General features: G+C 36.4%; 3 protein-coding genes across 5 annotated transcripts; 2 read left to right on the forward strand and 1 right to left on the reverse strand.

Annotated features, from left to right (window-relative positions):
• Positions 1–2,957: 2,957 nt before the first annotated feature.
• rida (reactive intermediate imine deaminase A) lies at positions 2,958–7,633 on the forward strand. Of its 2 annotated transcripts, none has more exons than XM_023960191.2 (6): positions 2,958–3,153; positions 4,188–4,293; positions 4,578–4,632; positions 4,704–4,772; positions 6,660–6,715; positions 7,273–7,633. In XM_023960191.2, the coding sequence occupies exons 1-6, from the start codon at positions 3,089–3,091 to the stop codon at positions 7,327–7,329; spliced, it is 408 nt and encodes a 135-aa protein (XP_023815959.1). In that variant the 5' UTR covers positions 2,958–3,088; the 3' UTR covers positions 7,330–7,633. The 2 variants fall into 2 exon arrangements, with proteins under 2 accessions (XP_023815959.1, XP_023815958.1); XM_023960190.2 differs by lacking the exon at positions 2,958–3,153 and adding an exon at positions 3,192–3,350.
• LOC101170691 (uncharacterized) lies at positions 7,524–15,327 on the reverse strand. Of its 2 annotated transcripts, none has more exons than XM_078954578.1 (5): positions 15,199–15,327; positions 14,548–14,716; positions 12,091–12,321; positions 8,199–8,240; positions 7,524–8,115 (listed from the first exon to the last, which is right to left on the reverse strand). In XM_078954578.1, exons 2-5 carry the CDS (start codon positions 14,630–14,632, stop codon positions 8,102–8,104), a joined length of 372 nt encoding a protein of 123 aa, XP_078810704.1. In that variant the 5' UTR covers positions 14,633–14,716; positions 15,199–15,327; the 3' UTR covers positions 7,524–8,101. The 2 variants fall into 2 exon arrangements, with proteins under 2 accessions (XP_078810704.1, XP_023815960.1); XM_023960192.2 differs by lacking the exon at positions 15,199–15,327 and adding an exon at positions 15,021–15,155.
• On the forward strand, positions 15,159–18,671 carry rpl30 (ribosomal protein L30). The gene is made up of 5 exons (XM_004074245.5): positions 15,159–15,292; positions 15,394–15,442; positions 15,813–15,958; positions 17,943–18,073; positions 18,577–18,671. Exons 2-5 carry the CDS (start codon positions 15,422–15,424, stop codon positions 18,627–18,629), a joined length of 351 nt encoding a protein of 116 aa, XP_004074293.1. The 5' UTR covers positions 15,159–15,292; positions 15,394–15,421; the 3' UTR covers positions 18,630–18,671.
• Positions 18,672–18,983: the final 312 nt, after the last annotated feature.

Here is an 18,983-nt window from a genome sequence, read left to right on the forward strand (position 1 = left end):
CTTTTGTGCTGATATAGGGGTGTAGAGCCTATGAAGAATTTACATTTCAACTGCTTATTTATTATATTTTGTTTGCAATAGCTTTATGATGTAATAAAAGTTAAAAAAAAAGTTTATGAAGAACTGTTTACTGAATTTAGGTTTTATACATTTTTTCAATTCTAATCAACATATTTGATACAGCCCAGTTTTCTTTTCTTTTTTAATGTAGATAAATCTGCAATAATTTAATTACAAAAAATCTATATTTACTTATGAAAGTTGCTATCTTTTGGAAATATAACATCTGAACATGGCTGCCTTTCTACAACAGAAATTAAACACATCAGCAATTTTTTCCCATGTCTGCAAAAGGTCCATATTTGAAGTGATTTTCCTCCTCTGTCCAGCTCATCTCAAACCATGGCTACTCCAGGTTTAATATCTTGTTTTTTCTTCTTCAGGTTATTAGAGATTAGTTCGGATTAGTGTTTTAGATCAATATTTTTCTATAGGATGAATCAAATTTCCCTGCAAATGCCCCATCAAACATGCAGCTTTAGGTCTCCTCTTGATTTGGGCTGACTGGTTACTACAACTTTTAAACTGTGCTTGAAGCAGTGATCCATGTGACGCCTATAATGCAAGCTGGTAACTTTATATTCCTCTGACTCATCTGTGGCTTTACATCTGACAGACCTCTTCCTGTTAAGAGTTTCGCCCCAGAGTCTGAGAACCTCACACTTTTGAAGCAAACTATGCTCACCAACAGTTTGAGTTCCTTTAGCAAAATGTAGTACACCATGTAGTAGACCATTTATGTAGTAAACACCATTTATGTGTTGTGCAGGAAGTACTAACCCAATACTTCTTCAGACTAAATTGGAAGTTTTTAGTTGACAATATATAAGATATATTAAAAGTAGACTTCTGGTATACTGCCTCACTTTTAATACATACTGAGTATACTTGAATAAACTACTTCTTGTTAAGGGTTTCTCTGAAGGAAATGTAAAGTTTTATAAATGCTATGGAGGTGTAAATTATTAATTGATTTATTGCAACACACTTCTCTAGGTCAGACAACAGCAGCCTACCGTTAAACCAAAGCTCACAGGTGTATTCCACCAAATTTGGACCAGACCTGCTTTTAAGCAGAGAAAAAGGGCACTAAGTGATCAAGAAATGTTATAGCACTAGTTTGAATTAGCTTTCAAGTCAGGAGCGATCTTTTTTTGCATCTAAATAAATAAACAAAAATAAATAATAATAATTAATAAAATATACACGCATATATTTCAGACTCAAAACTGGGAAAAGAAAAATGTGCAAGGATTAACCCTTGTGCTATCCTATGACCCCACTCTTGCATTGATGTGTTCTCCCTACCATGACAAAGGTGGATAAAGGTGGAGAGGATTTCATGTAATCCATGGACACCAGTGAAGATCACAAATCATTGAAGAAAAAAGGTTCAGAGCACTGTCTAGTGGGTCTAGATGACCCAACTCCCAACGATTAAGTGCCTGAGATAGCCCAAGGGTTACTCGACTGGGAGGAGATGCTATGAGCAAAAATCTGAACTATTTTTCTTTTACTTGAAAACACTTTTATTTGAACATAAAAATTGCAAGCAATGATTAAGGGTATGATAAAAATATTTCAATACTGTGTACATTCCATTACTAAACGGAAAGAGTTTTCTGACAATTTTTTCAAGTATTTATTCAAAAGGCATTTTTAAGGACATATAAAAACTGTGGAGATTTAAAGTGGTTTATTGCCAAAAAAAATAACAGAAATTAAAAAACAAAATATGTTAGGGAGAGAAATGTCTCTTCATGACAGCCTGCTGCAGCAATGACAACTACTAAAATGTGTTACATTATTCAAAAGCTCATCATTGCAGAGTCCAACTTTATTACCAATTGATCCAACAAAAATAGAAATAGGCCAAAGTTATTTTTCTTCTTCGTGCAACGCAAATCGCCGTATACGCTCACTCTTTCAGAAGGATTTTGTTTCCATTCCCTATGTAGTTCCTCATTGGAATAATTTAGTTTATCAATTAGAATGGAAAAATATCTGGAATTTAAAAGCAAAATACTTTTTAACCAATAAAGTGAAAGAAATCTCATTTAAACTAATCCATAAATTCTACCCATCCAAACTATATCTGCAAAGATTCAAAGAAGATACTGATCTAACCTGCTCTTTTTGTCAAGAACACCCTGAAGATGCTGTACATTTATTTTGGTTGTGTCCTTTTTCCACCACTCTCTGGTCTAAAGTTTGTCATTTCATTTCTGCCCACATTGACCCAGACTTTCGCCTGTACTTAGAACATGTTATGTTTGGCCTCCCCCACTCTCCATCTCATGAAAAAGAACAATTATAAATAATGAACCTTTTATTGTTTTTATGCAAATGGTACATTCGTAAACCCAAAGTTACAAATCATAACCCCTCATTTTTCATACATTTATCAATGAGTTCAAACATTACATGAACACAATAAGAAAATCTGACCTCAAAACATTTGATCTGTGCGTCAGTTTCAATGTATTTGTGTAAAATGTAATAATAACCCCCTGGCTTGTTCCTTCCTTGTTGCTGTTTTGCATTGTTGTGTATTGAATTGATACATTCAATAAAGTTTGGGGGCAAAAACAACTACTAAAGTTTTTTCGGAGATTTTTTTTAATTTAACCTTTATTTAACCAGGAAAGTCCCATTTTGATTTAAAACCTCTTTTCCAAGGGAATCCTGGCCAAAGACGAGCAGAAACGTTGAAATAACATACTATTCTTTAGATTTTTTCTAGCATTCAGAAAATGTATTTGAACAAATGCTGCCGAAACTTAGATTTCTATTTTCCCTGTGTTTTTGCTATGTATTTATTTTTTTCAAAGTTGTACCGTAAACCGTCAAATTTTGTCGAAAATCATGGAGGACTTTGAAACACACATTGCGCATGCGTCCGTGTACGTTTTTTACTACCACCTTTTCTCCAAAGTCCAATACTGCAGCTCTGTCAGCTCTTAAGCTATCAGCTTCCGTGCAGTTTTCACTGGAAAAGTAAAAAAGGAATATCTTCGCAATTCTGAACATGTCTGCACTTAACAGGAAATTCATTTACACCACTTCAGCTCCGGCAGCGATTGGCCCATACAGGTAAGAATGAAAGAGAAATGTGTGAGCATAGGCGGGCCTTTCTGTTCACTGAACTCATGTTGGCCTTGAACGCAGCATAAAGTACAGAAAGTTAACTTTTTACAGAGCAGTAGGAGCTCAGATTAGGTTGAAATGGCAACTATTAAACGACACATTATTTTCACGCCTAAAGCTCCTATCAGACAGGGGATATACAGGTAAGGATTTACCATCTGATTGATTCTCTGGTATTAAAAGAAGAAAACTTTAGTCATGTTTATAACAATAAAAATCACCAGCCAAAAACTCAATAGATCAAAGGAAAACTTAGGTGATAGGTGCAAAATAGGTTGATACATTTGTTTTTATTATTTGTTATTGACTTTAAGGCTCTGTTTATGTTACTTAAATTAATTAGATCAATTTGCTAAAAAAAAAGCATATTTGATTTAGAGCTGTTATGATTACTATTCAAATATATTTACATACAAAAAACATTGTCGATCTATTAAATCTACTCCTATATTTCTTGTATTATTTTAGGCAACTTACAATACAAGACAACATTTTTGTTGTTAGTTTTTAATGAAAAAATAAAAATAATTATACTAACAAAAGTAACACTGATATTTAGTCATGTCTTTATTTTTTTTTACAATAAAGATATTGTTTTAAAATGGAAAAAAAACAGTTTTGAGGAAGCAGCTGTAACATGTCCTGTTGTCTAATTTCATTTTTTATTACTAAACTTTATTGACAACATTGTCATTTTCCCTCAGTGCTGTAATTTACATTTCAGTTGCATATTTGTTATATTTTGATTGCAATAGCTTTATGATGTAATAAAAGTTAAATAAAGGTTATGAGGAACTGTGTACTAGACTTAAAGTTTATAAATATTTACAAGTCTAATCCACATATTTGTTCCAGCCCAATTTTCTTTTTGTTTAAGTTTTAGATGTATTTCAAATCATGATCAAATGAGTACTTCTACATTGCCCAACCTTACTCTCCTTGTATTTTTTTTGTGAGCTTGTGTTTCCCTGCATCCACAGCCAGGGGGTGCTGGTGGACAGAACCATGTACATATCTGGTCAGATTGGAATGGACGTGGTCACTGGTCAGCTAGTGGTGGGAGGAGTTCAAGCACAGGCCAAACAGGTAGGAGATGACCAGATTGAAAATACATTTTTTGTGTGAAATTTTATGCATTTATCAATGTTTTGCTTTAGATTATTTGCCAAAACTAGTGGAAAACTGAGAAACCGAGATTGTAATTGTAGATATATTTTTCTTTTTAGGATTTATGCAGTAGCATTAATCAGAGTTCCTAAAAAAAGTAATTTGAAATTTAACATGTTTAAAAATGTGTGATTAGGTTTTATTTGAGTTGAAAAAAAAAGAGATTTATTTGTGACTGAGTTTATATTTTCCTTCTTCATCAGGCTCTGACTAATATGGGAGAAATCCTCAAAGCTGGCGGCTGTACCTACAACAATGGTGAGATTTTTCTTTATTCATTTATTATTTATTACACTTACATTTTAAAACGTTCAAATTTTTTATTTTAGTTGTGAAGACCACTGTGCTGCTTAAGGACATCGATGACTTCAACAGTGTCAATGAGGTCTACTCTTCATGTAAGCCCTTTTCGTAACCCTTGTTCTATCCTAGGCACTTTCACATTGGGAGTGGGGTCATCTAGACCCACTAGACGGTGCTCTGAACCTTTTTTCTTCAATGATTTGTGATCTTCACTGGTGTCCATGGATTACATGAAATCTTTCCACCTTTATCCACCTTTGTCATGGTAGGAAGAACACGTCAATGCAAGGGGGGGGGGGTCTTCTAAGATAGCACAAGGGTTAATCTGCTTTATTATCGTTATAGTTGATTGTTCATCTAAAACTAACAACAGCTTGGCTTCCAGCTGTTATCTGTGCTGTTGAATGTTTTTTTTTTATCGCTTTAACTGATCTTAACATTCCTTTATTTTGATTTTATATTAATAGTAATAATAATCAACTTTATTTGTAGAGCACCATTCAAGATAAAAGTGAAAAAGTGCCTCACAGTAAAACACGGTAAAACACAGAATATAAAAAGAATTATAAAAAAGCCATTTAAAAAATATGTTTTTAGCTGCTTTTTAACCATGTCTCATCATTTTAGAAGTCAACATTGGACATGATATTGACACGGAGGCAACTTTTAGTCCAGATTTTGCACAGCTTAGATTATCCATTAAGCCAAATTTAAATTAAGAAAACTTCAGGTGTTTTTTTGACAGTTGTTTAATCAGAACCTACGGGACACAGGTTGTGATTTTTTCAGGCGCAAATCAATCAGATTATTTTCCCAAAAGCATCAGTGAAACCAACTTTAAGTGATCAGAAAAATCAAATAACAGCAGAGCCCAGTGATAGGCCTTATTACACAAAGCTTTGTGTGTGTAGCTATTGTAAAAAAAGTTACAATTACTTCGCTTAAAAATGTTATCTGGATTTACTTGATGAAAATTGTCTACGTTTCTTTAACAGTGAAGCGATATTCACTCATTCACTCATTTTTTTGGAAGTCAAACTAGTTTGGTTACTTCAGATTTCTCCTGACAGCAGTTCAAAATGTGTTTGTTTTTGTTACTGTATGAGTTGAGCAGTGAGTCCTGGCTTATCCTTCTTGATCACAGCAGTCAGCTGTAATGGATGCTGCACTGTCCAGTAGGTTGTAAGCAGACACCGCTGCACACTTAATGCACAGGTGGAACCTTAGCCTTCCCAGCAAGCACTGCTGCTCAGTGGAATAACTTTACACGCCTCGGCTCCTGCCTCCTTACAAGCGGGGGGAACTTTCTCTGACCCTGGAGACGGGATGGAGACCATCTGTTTGCTGTGACTTACGTGGTTTTAATTTTGAACGTAGATTTCAGTTTGAAATGTTTTTACATTTGTGTTAACTATCCACATTAATTTATATTGATAGGCACTAATGATATTAGTGACATTTCCTTTATAGGTACATTCAAAAACACCTTTTTATTAGTAAAAATATCTTTTTTTAACCATCAAATTAATATGATACATTTATGAAATACTAAAGTACATTTTTTTAAATAGAATTTAGTCATATGCTGTCAATGAGAATCACCCTTTTTTAAATTTAAAAGTTGTTGCTTTTGAGGCCTAGGCAGTTGTAGCAAACAAATTAATACGCGTTAAACCAAAAAATAAATTGACATAGAGGTTGAAATGTAATTGTTTGAGGAAACTCTTGATTAAAATATGCTGTAAAATAAATGTGTCATAAAAAATAAAAAGATAATCTAGATACACTTAAAATATAGAATGATACCTTTATTGGTTCTTTGTTTAGTAAAAAAAAAAGAAGCTTTTTTTGCTTGGAGTTGCTGCATCAATATAAAGTTAATAATATTAATTTAAAAACATTCTGTTGTAGTGAAAATATATGAATATATATTATATATTTTTAAAGACATACATAAATACCGGTAATTACTTTTTCTGCAGTTTTCAGCAGTAATTTTCCTGCCAGAGCTGCTTACCAAGTTGCTGCTTTACCCAGAGTAAGTACAAAAAACATCCGCATTATACACAGTTATTATTCATTTATTTTTGGGTTAGCTTGGTGTCCATCACTGAGCTGGGGGTCAGAAAATGAATTCATTTATAAAATAAAGTTCCTACATACAGTTTCACTATCTGGAATGTAGTCGTTTAAGTGTTTCATATGTTTTGCTCTGTGTTCAAAGTGACCTGCATGTGCGTAAGACAACATTAAACACAGCACACTATTTTCACTGAAGTAAACATGGATGTTCGTTTGGGAAGTTATCTTCTCCTCTCGGGACGGGGGGGGGGGGGGGGGGGGGGGGGTAGATTTCATATGTGTCCAATTCAGGACCATATAAAAAATCATTTGTGTTGTTTAGATTGTTTTAAAATATAATATGAGTGGCTCAATCTCCCCAAATAAGAGCCAGTTTCAGTTTAGAAGACAAATTAGGTAGTCTGCTTGTTGATTTGATGTCAAAGTGAGATAAAAAAAAAACACTAGTTGGAAACAGAGCAAAAGTCATTTTGTTTTATATGATGGAAATACGCTGTTTTCTTTGTCGTTCAGGGCGCTCTGGTGGAAATTGAGGCAGTTGCAGTCCTGGGTCCTCTCTCTGACTCCTGACTAGGCGACCCCATCACCAACAAGCTGTAGCCTCACTTTTAGATGTGATTGAAAAAAAATAGTCTCCAACTTTAAGAACAGAACATTGTCTTCATGTGAAATTCTTACCAAGTAAGTAATAGCAAAGTAAACTAAGATTTGATGTGTCTAAGTTTACTCAAATCTGTCCCCAAAAGAAAAGCCCTCACTAAACATTGTTTGAGTGCTGCGCTTTATTGACTTTTCTGACGGCTCTTTGTGGATTCAAGGTTCATCAAAACCTTAAGAAATCATGAAATTTAGCAAATAAATGAAGCAGACAGCACTTTTACCTTTTTTTTGGAGTATCCTTATTACAAATACAATCATCAAATCAAAGCACACCACCTAAAACTAGCATAATGAAAATAAAAGTTGGCTTTGGTTTTTATTCAAATACAGTAAAAGTCAGAAATAACTCTTCAAGGAACCCTTTAAGTGACATACACCTTTGGATTTTAACATTCAGACAATAAATAGACATTTCTATTGATAATCCAATCTTTTGTTTTAGATGGTAATGTGCTATTATCAAAATAAACCCCCCACAATAGATCCATGTACAGCTTACTCCATTCAGGGGAAAAAGGCACAGTGGTGACTGAAGAACTGACTCGTGGTGCTCACCACAGAGTCAGCTTCTTGGCAACAAGACGGCGTCTATCACACACACACACACTCACATTCATGCACAGTCATGTATCGCTCACACACGCAGAAAGAGGGAGGGAGTTTTTCAGTGGAATGCCATGCTTCACTTGTTGGAATCTGGAAGCACAAAGAGAGAATAGGAGATCATATAAATGTTATTTTGAGGATCTGGTGGTGTTAAAAAATGAAGACCTGCTCACCTGCCGCCTCCTCTTTTGGCTCTGAATCCGCCGCAGCAGCTTCTACAGGGAGAATTGTACAGATGAGTTGTGGAAACATGGCGAACAAGTTTGAAGGGATTATCAGTGGCCGTATTCACAAAACTTTCTAAGATTAAAAGTTTCTCCAAGTGACTAAATGTAGACCTCAAACATATTAAAGACTCTGTTCACCTCAGAGTTGAATTTTTGATGAACTACTGCCGCTATGCAGAAATTATGTCCCTGAAAATGACACAGGCTTTTGATTTGAGCTAAAAACAGCAAATCACAATTAAAAGACCACCGGTAAAGCTTTGACAAAAGCTTTACGGAGTGGGACTTTTGCACCTGACCAGTTTTTTTACAGAAAGTCCCAACACAAATATTGAAGGTGAGATTCAGTTGTTTGAATCACATCTACAAAAACAGAAACCTTAAGACAATAAAAAGACCATTGTTTCAAGAAAAAAATTCTAATTTTATGTCTTGCAAGAAAAAATAATGTTATCTAGGAAGTTTTTAAAAGCAAAATAATCTTAGTTTAAGAAAACGTGTCTTAAAAAATCTTGGTAGACTATTTGTCTTGCTTTTTTAAAGAAAATCTGCCAGTCTGGGGTAAGAATTTGTTGACATATTTCTTAGGGGGCTGGTTTTGCAGTCTTTCTTAAATATCACGCATGGAAGATTTTCAATTGTGAATTTAAAAAAAAGGTATCTTTAAAGTAATAAAGGGATCAGATGCCGATTTAGCTCTGCTTGTGTGACACTCAATCCTCTGACTCCCTTGGCTGTTAAAAGGCGGCAATGCCCGACATGGTGGACGCCCAATGCTTTGGCGTCCTCCTGTTTCTCAGTGGACTCAGATTGCACCTCAATGAGACCACAGACAACAAAGACTTAGCAAGAAACGCAGAACAGCGAAGCAGGCCTGTGCTCAAGCTTGAGCTGAGGATGAGTACGGTTGGAGGCCACAGGGGTCAAAATCAAGAGGAGAGAAAGGATTTGGATTTTGTTACAAAACAGAGGAAGTGGAGCTAAAGCTGCAAATGACGTTTTACCACATTTAAAACATCTTACACAATGGGATGTTACTGAAAGTCATATGCATAATCAAATCAAAGTAAATTACTGAGGAAATCGAAAAGTAGAATTTGTGTATGTCCAGAATGGGAGGGAAAGGAGCGAGGCATAAGCAGCTATACGCAGAATAGTGATGAAGGGACCCCAGCTTTATCATTTTTAGTCTTTTATATGATGATAGGATCTAAATCAGTGATGTTATCCAAATTTGTCTGATTGATTTTCACCCATGAATCTTTTTTTTTTAATTGTTGACTGGTAGCATTTTATGTCTTAGACATATAAACACTGCATGGATAATTTAACCCTTGTGCTATCTTGTGGGGTCCAGATGACCCCACCCTTACACTGACGTGTTCTCCTACCATGACTAAGGTGGATAAAGGTGGAAAGATTTCATGTAATCTATGGACACCAGTGAAGATCACAAATCATTGAAGAAAGAAGGTTCAGAGCACTGTCTAGTGGGTCTAGATGACCCCACTCTCAATGTTAAAGTGCCTCTGAAGCAATTCATAACCACCAGGAGCAATGTGGGGCTCTGTGTCTTGCCCAAGGACACTTTGACACAGGAGTGAAAATGGCAGGAACTGAACCTGGGATATTATGATCAGAGGCCAACCACTCTACCTCTGCACCACGGCTCCCCAAAACAAAATGTATGTTTATGTCAGTTTTAAAGCTTTACATTGTTGTCGATGTAGAATTGCGTCCTTCTGCAACCTGCCCCCAGTGGTGTTTGAAAGAAACTGTAACTTTTGATCATTCCTGGTTTGCATCAAATTTGGGATTGTGTGGGCTTGGTTTGTGGGGAATAGTGTCTGTTTCTACTCTTCCTACATTATTGTTTTGTCTGCAGCTTCAAGGACAACACATCAAAACGGATTTCTTTTTTTTTTTTTTTTGCTTCAAAAGTGTTGTTGAAGAAACCATTTAAAAAATTGAAGAACACAATCTTTCTCTTCAAATTTAAACCATGAGAAAACATTCAGTTTTTTTCTAAACGAAATGTTTTGTTGTTGTTGTTAATGCTTAGAATTTTTCCCTATAACCCTTGCTCTATCCTACGGGGTCAAGATGACCGTTGACGTGTTATTCCTACCATGACAAAGGCGGATAAAGGTGGAGAGGATTTCATGTAATCCATGGACACCAGTGAAGATCACAAATCATTGAAGAAAAAAGGTTCAGAGCACTGTCTAGTGGGTCTAGATGACCCAACTCCCAATGGTAAAGTACCTAGGATAGCACAAGGGTTAACTCCAACAAAAAAAGCTGGTACGAAACCCCGCATTGTCGTGTCCTCTGTTTCGACTTACTGCCTTTGTTTGAACACAGTGACAGTCACTTTGCATTAGCAAAAAAGGTAAATTAGGATCTGACCTCACAGACATTTGGGTTAGTTGTCATTTGCATCACGAAGCACTAAATGAACAGATGGGAACGAAAGCCTTGACTGCACTGTTGGTGTATAACAGCTCCACATGCACCACACCTTTATGTGCCTTTAACGCTGCAAACAATGTGACCATTACGGTCAAAAGCATTAGTCTGTCTAAAAACTGTCGGTGAACTGGTATAAATCTCAGTGAGTTTTATATGAATTTAAACGAAAAGTCCAAACAACTCCATTTAAAACCTTTTTTTTTTACTCATCGGGATGATGATTCATAAAATGAAACACAATCCGATGACAGCTTTTCATATGATAACATAATTAGGAGTTGTGGCTTAGAAACACATTCCAGCGGACCCCCTGCTGTGTTCATTATGAGCTCGACTCAAACCATGTGTTGTTAGATACTGCCTGGTTACTGCAATGAGGAAAGGTCAAACGGAAGGCGGAAGGGACAATATGTAGCTGAGCAAAAGGAAGGATTGCTCAGGTTACCGTTGATCAGAGGAAAAAACCTCAAACGAGGATGTGTTCATGTTGACCAGTTTTACCAAAACCCGCAGAGAAACATGCATGTCCTCCACATCCTAATCTGCATTTATAACCCCCCGGGAAGTTGGTGGTTTGTCTTTGACGATTTGCATTCTGGGAGTAATTTGCGTTGAAAATATTGTGCATAATTAAGATGAGGCCTTCAGCTAACAGCTTTTATTTTTCAGTAAACTCACAGTACAGCAATGAAATTGTTAAGTTTTTAACAAAAACTGAAGAAAAAGTTTCTGCTTCTCACAGTGTAAACATTTTTGGCAAAAATGTGAAATGTATTGACCCTGTAAAGACATCAAATAATTGAAAAAAATAAACATTTTTACTGTCATTAAGATGTTTATAAACCCTTTGATAAAATCTACAAAAAAATACTATACAAATCTTTATTTGATAGATCAAATGAATTATTATACATTGGCTGATTTGGTAAGTTTTTGTTCATAATAATGTTAGTTACAGTTGCTAAAATACTGACACGAGTGTTCAGAAAGCGCCATATTTACCCACTCTCTTAAATTTGACACAATAATTTTTAATACAGTTTAATTGCATTATTATTAATTATTTATTGACAAATGTTGCATCTTTCTATACAGCAAGTAGTCATTTAAAAACATTGATAACAATATGTGAGCTATTCTTGGCATAACGATTTGAAAATAAGCAAAACTTTTCCTGGCAAAAGTGTTTTTGAGATTTCAAGGAACCTGCATTTTTAAAATGAGCAGGAAAAGCCCCTCTACTGCCCCTAGTGGAATGATAATGAACTACAGGGCAGAGTTTAAATGGAACGTTTTGAATACTAATGAGGCCAGGGTCTCAGAAATGTGTGTATCAAATTTGATACGAATGGTTAACTGAACGCACCTTGCTCGGGAGCTGGAGACTCTGAGGAGCTTGCTGGTGGTGCTTCTGCCGGTGGAATATCTGCTGAGGGCGGAGAATCCTCTCCTGCTGGTGGGCTAGCAGAAGTGCTGCCTGCAGTCGTGGCTATTGCAGCAGGCTCACTGTCCGGCTTCACATCACCGCCTTCTACAGGCGCCTGTTCTGGAAGAGTTTCGGCGTCTTCAGCTACTTTTCCATTCTCATTGGCTGCTCCTTTGGGGAACAAATTCATGACACAAATAAAAAGCAAACCCAACAACGATTTTCCACCAAAATGCTGGAAATATCACAATTTATCTAGGACGCAAGAAAAAAGTAAAAACTTTTGTCTTTTATACACTTTAAAGTCTGAATCAATAGTAAAATATCTAGGCTATGTCCGAATTCCCTCCCTACTCTAACTAGTAAAAAACTATATAGTGCAGGGACTATATAGTGCAATCCGGAAGTATGATGTCACCAATCTCCTGAAGTAAAAACTTAATAAATAGGAACATTTTGCGAAAACTATTTATGAATCCACTGTGTTCTGATGATGAAAACTTGAATGGTTTCTAAAAAAAAAATTAAAATAATTTCCCCCCACAAAATTCCTCAAACATTGTGGTTTATATTCGCCAGCCTGGAGAGCATTGATGCACACTGCCTCTATGCAGACTTCTGGGACATTTTTATGGCACTCAATAAGTACTCTTGTGGCTCGATTTTGGAGTAGATTTAGACAACACTACTAAATGGCACTACATAGAGAGTAGTGACGGAATTCGGACACAACCCTTTTTACTTTTTATTATCTGTCAAACAAAATGTTTAGTTTTTTATGGTTTTCCATGTTGAACCAGCATACCATTCAAATCATGGCAAAACAGGTGACTGCACAAACACAAAGCCAATGTGTGGGAAATAAATGCTTTAGTAAAATGTTTTAGTAATATTTCCTGCTTGATGTTCAAGTTTTTAGTGCCAACTTTATAAGAGGTTTGCATGCTTGAATAAATCGAAATTACCTGGAAGAGTTTGTTCATGGTTCATTCCCAATGGCTTATGATTGGCAGTCTAAACATAGATTTATAAAGAAAAATACCTGGATCCTTGGTTATAGTGTATTTGTTATTTAAATCTTCTATAGGTGGTAAAGCATGCAAAGAACACCCACACTTCTTAATAAATAATTTGAAAAATGCAAGCCTGAGAAGATTAACATCGCTAAGAAACAAAGATTTTTTTCTTCATCCATTACTTTACCATAATCAGTGAATTATATTTTGTTGCTGAGATTTTTTGTAGTTAAATAATAACACGTTCAGAAAAAAAGCTGTTTTTAACAAACATTAACCACCCGCTCATAGTTCACAGCTCTGTGAGCAAGTTGCTGTGTTTCTGGTTTCAAGTGGCATCACTTCCTTGAAGACGTTTTTGAAGGGAAACAATTTGCATTGAAGGGTATTTGCATGAATCGCAAAATTATTCCCTTGAAGGTTTCTAAAAAGCCAAAATTGTGTAAAACACACCACAAAAAGGCTTCAATGAAGTTGTTATTGACAATTGATGACTGGGAACTTGAATGTGCCAAATGCATTTTGAAGTGACTGAACTTTGTGTTAATACGTGTCTTTTGAAGAGGACACAATCTAGGGAAATTCACAGGACACATGTGCAAAAAAAGAAAAAAATATCCTGACAAATATCAGCTTGACCTCTAAGACAGTGATACCAGTGCGACAGGAATGCTGCTCATTGTCATTCAGCTGATAAAGTCAATGTGTGAAGCTTAAAGTTTAATTTTATTTGGTCACTTTTTGCAGGAAGATCTGAAGTATGCAGTTTCCTGTTGCATGAGCAGTCGAAATAGCAAATTAAAATAAAGAGCAAACATTTCTGAAAAAATGTTAAACTTTCCGGCAAAAAAAGTCTACCACACTACATCTTACCAACTCTAGGTCATCTCTGACCCCACTACAACAGAAAAAGTGTTCACAGGAGCTTCTCGATTTCCACCTGAAACTGTAGACTGACACCAAAGCTGCCCTCAAGTCCCACTTGGTGAAGGACACAGCCAGGAACCACGGTTAAATAATGACAGTAAACTTTCTAATCCGGTGGAAATGCTCAGGGAAACCCAATGACAAGTCTCCCAATGATCCTTATCTGAGAGGGATAATTACTGCCATAATAGAATGACAATGCAGCTCCCAAAAGGGAGACAGAGATACTTTCATGACTTGATGGAGGCTATTTATAGCATTTCTTCAACTTTAAGTAGCACCTATTAAAAATTGTCTTTTTGCATAATTGCATCAAGTGTTTTGTACATTCAACTGAAAGTACTTTTAATGAGCCAACATAACTGTAACACTGCTATAAATAAAGTTTGGTTCAAACATTTTATTTGTATACTTTTCTTTTTGAGGCACATCAAAGGGGGGTAAAAAGACTCACCAGTGGTGCTGGCACCGTTACTTTCCTCCGGTTTGGGTAGAGTAGTATCAACCGCTGTCGTTTGAGAGCTGGTGGAGCATCCCATCCTGCCTGATACCGCAGCGGAGTGCGGGAGCACGCAGGGGAACGCTGCCGCTCACTGCGCTGATGACGTCACGCACGCGGGTATCTGTAAGCAAGCAAGTCATTGACCTTTCTGGTGTTTCGACTTTCCAACTGTCCAACTGCTTTACCTTAAGAACAAAAATTAAATGCTGTAAAAATATGTCTCAGGTTGAGATTTTTTCACCCCAAATTACTTTTTTTTAAGTGTGTAATGTTTCTTCTTCTGTTTTTTATGTTAAAGTATATGTACTTTTGTCCATTATTAAAAGAGCTGAGGTGTACACAGATTTATAAATATTGGGTTTTGGGACTTTGAAGATTACGTTAGAAATTACTGAATTTACAGTTTCTTTTAACCGCATATTTACCTGGGAATTCTCTAAAAATGAACACAATTTCCCTTTGATAAATCAAGTGTTATAAAAACCAAACAACTTCGTTCAAAGAGTTCTTGTTGACTGGTAGATGGGGTTTTAACATAGACTGCCAATGTTTTTTTTTTCAAGTCTAAACACAGCTCAAACTTTCAAGAAAAATACACCCTACTTTGTAGCGAATTGCGCATGCTCAGGGAATGATGTTGACGCAAAGCACCATGGGACTTCCTTTCGCTGCGGGGCCATATTGGAGTTAACTTAACGTAAGTCGAGCTCTGGATTTTTCATTTAAACTTCATATTTAGCGGATATTTTCTCACAGTTTTAAACGTATTTGGTTCCCCTGACCTTCCTGTATCCGCAGGTTGACCGGTCCTGACTAAACCGCAAACATGGTGGCCGCAAAGAAGACGGTAAGTGGAAGTGGCTCGGGCCGAAGCGCACGCGCTTCAACGGGCTATGCGGCTTCACGTGGAGTCGTGTGTCTTCTAAGGCCTGCTAGTTAGCATCGTAGCTTTCCACATAAACACGTATTTTCCTATAGTTGTAGACAAACTTACGTGATCAGAATGTTTGCACGAATTCCTTTATGGTTTTCTACATTACAATTATTATTGGGTGGCTGTTGGTGGTGGCGTCTGCTTTTTCATAAACGTGCTAAGCTAGTTAGCTAAAAATCTGTGTTGGAACTAAAATAAGCGGTTTATAAACGTGGTTCTGGTTGTATGGTTGCTGTTGTTTTCATATTTAATGACTGGATGTTCGACATTTGTGATCGTTTAGAAAAAGTCCATGGAGTCCATCAACTCTCGCCTCCAGCTGGTGATGAAGAGTGGAAAGTACGTCCTTGGTTACAAACAGTCCCAAAAGATGATCCGTCAGGGAAAAGCTAAGCTGGTTATCCTGGCCAACAACTGCCCTGCTCTCAGGTACCCAAAGATTATTGATATTATTAATGCAACCCTAATTCAACTAATCTATGATCACAAACTTGGTGTAGGTTGCAGCTTGAATAGGGAATTCTGCACAAGGCTGGTTATGTGCAAACCTAAAATGTGGAACATGAACACAACACTTTGAATTAAGGATCTAACTTTGGAGAGTAAAAACAGAGCAAGGGAGCATTGAATTCTAGTAGGCATTGTCAAATTTCATCTACATTTAATCACAAATACCCTACAAAGTTTGAGTTTCAGGCTACACATGGAAAAAAATAAAGATTCTATATGATATTAAGTAGTATCTACATTATTTTGGATATAATCTGTTAAAATGTCATTTAAGGTAAAGTGTAATATGAAAAATTTAGTTAATAAGAATAAAATCTATTTAAAAATTGAACATCACTCTGCAAATCGATCATGCCATGTTGATTGATTACATTTGCATAGGATGCCAAGTGGCAAAGTCCTGCCATGTAAAATCACCTGCATTATTTGGTTGAAGAGTTTCTGGCCTTAACTAAAGCTGTGTAAAAGTGAATCATGTGTTTCAATTTAAAAATGAGCATTAATGCTTGCATGATGTGTTTATTGGGCTGCTTTTGGTTTTTAGTCTTCTTTTCTGTTGTTTTTGTGGATATAGACCCAACTTAAATAAATATGATCATTTTTTTATTTTCTGAATTTTAACATGAGATCAAAACTGATAAAAACGCAAAGATTTAACTTGTCACTTAAAACCCTTTTTTTCTGTCAACCTCATGGTTAAATTCAGCAGGAACATAAATGACATAAAAAACAAACATCATTGTTGTTTTGAATCATTGAAAACGTAAAATCCTGAAAATGTTCTGCAACATTTTTTGTTCTTAAACATTGTACAGTACAGTCCAAAAGTTTAGACCCACCTTCTCATTCAAATAAATGGGAAGGTGGGTCTAAACTTTTGGTCTGTACTGTATATTGCTGCAAATCCAGAACAAGACGCCGCTTCAGTCGGTTACCTTTTGAGTTGTGTTAATTCCGTCAACGGTTGAGAAGTTAGTGGAATCAGAAGAATGTAAACTCTGAAGCTAAAGCTCTGATAAACCAGATCAATATTTTTCAGAACTTCTGTCAGTAAATGGAACTTCAGGCTCACTTTTCAACTACAAAAAAAAAAAAAACCCACAAGGTTGTTTTACTTTGAAAATGGGAAACTTCACCAACACTTTATTTTTTAGTTTGTAAATTTAAAATCCAGCATTATTCTGTATTTTAGAACAATAAATATATTGTGCTTGAATTGTGTTTTTACTACACTCCATTGTGTTCATAAGGATCGCAAATCAACATTGTTGGACGTCAAAAATACTTATACTGGATTGTTCTGGAGCAGATCGCGATTATTTGAGTACTCGGATACTCGTTATAGCCGGCAGGTTTATCCTCCAGTTCTTTCTGATAAAAATCCACATGTTCCGCTGCTTCGTCAGCTTAAACTGAAGCTACCCAGAGGAACTAGCAGAAGTTACGGGGGGCGAGGGCTGCGCTTCGTACGCTTGTGTTTTCTTTCTCGGACTCTTGGAAGTTGCTCCTCTTTGCTTCCTGCTGCTGTTTTCACATCTGTGCTTTGAGAGAGACCAGCGGACTGACTTTACTCCCAACAACAGAAGACCAAGAGAGCAGAAAATAAAATCTCCTCTGTCCCAAAAATAGTCTAAAACAACAAATTCAAATTAATCTTTTTCTTCAATTAATCGCCCCAATTTTCAGAATTTTATCTTGTCATTTTGTTCTTTTTTTTTGGTTGCTTTTTACTGATCTGAAAATTGAACCGTTCCTCTAAAACTCCAAACCGTGAATTTTGTGATGCGTTGCACCCCTTTTAAAAGGTGTCAAAAGGCTAGCTTTTAAAAAATAAAATGTTATTTACATCTTTAAATCTGCTTTATTTGCACCAGAGATTTAGACTTTTATTTTGTCTGATCAGAAAATCTGAGATTGAGTACTACGCCATGCTGGCCAAGACTGGAGTCCACCACTACAGTGGAAACAACATTGAGCTGGGCACCGCCTGCGGCAAGTACTACAGGGTGTGCACACTGGCCATTATTGACCCTGGTGAGTACCTACGTCATCTCTACTCCACAGTGCAGATCAAATGTCTTTCAAGCTCATCGACAATCTTTTGAAATTATGATTATGTAAATTGGCTAATTATGATCCATCTCTTTGTTGACAATGTGTGATGTCTGCCCTGATTTGACTGTGTTCCACCTTACCGGATCATGCACCATTATACAGTCAAAACCAAGTCGGCCCAGCATAAAGAAAACATGTTTGACATAAAATGAATTACTTCATTTGAAAACTTTGACCATTGTTTTCTTTGCAAATTTTTGCGCCTGATGGACCCCCTCCCTGAAGTGGTCCAGTGCAGGACTAGTGGTTTGCTAGAGTGAAGCCAGTTGGAGCACGACGTTAAACTGCTGTCTAGACAGTTTATGATGCTCTGCCAGCGACATTTAACTTCCTGTTATAGACTTTTCCTTTTTTATTTTCATAACCAGTGGAAATGCATAATTTCTCACATAGTACTGACTGGTGTTTTTTGTTTTGTTCAGGTGATTCTGACATCATCAGGAGCATGCCCGATCAGCAGCCACAGCCTCAGTAGAGCTGTTTCCTCACAATGTTAATAAAAAAAAAAGTAAAAGAAGAGCAGCTTTTGTCATTTTCTTTGTTTCCTAACTGTCCAGAACTTTTCTTAGCTCTGTGAGAGATTCTGTCAGCTGTTATGAAAACTACAAATTTACCCTCCAGGAAATGTAATAGAGGAAGGATTTGCACCTCTAGTGTGAGACATCAGGAGCTGATGGATTTGCCTTTAAAGTTGTGCAACCGCTCAGCTCCTTTATTAATAGTCACATAAAGCTGGGGGGTGAGCCACAGCCGTGAGAACTGTAGCTTGTTTGAAACCTGTAAACAGTCTGAGGCATCAAAAGCTTTGAAAGGTGATGACGTATTACAT

The sequence above is a fragment of the Oryzias latipes genome, chromosome 11, assembly GCF_053564925.1.
Source record: "Oryzias latipes strain Hd-rR chromosome 11, Olatipes_Hd-rR_3.1".
NCBI lineage: Eukaryota > Metazoa > Chordata > Actinopteri > Beloniformes > Adrianichthyidae > Oryzias > Oryzias latipes.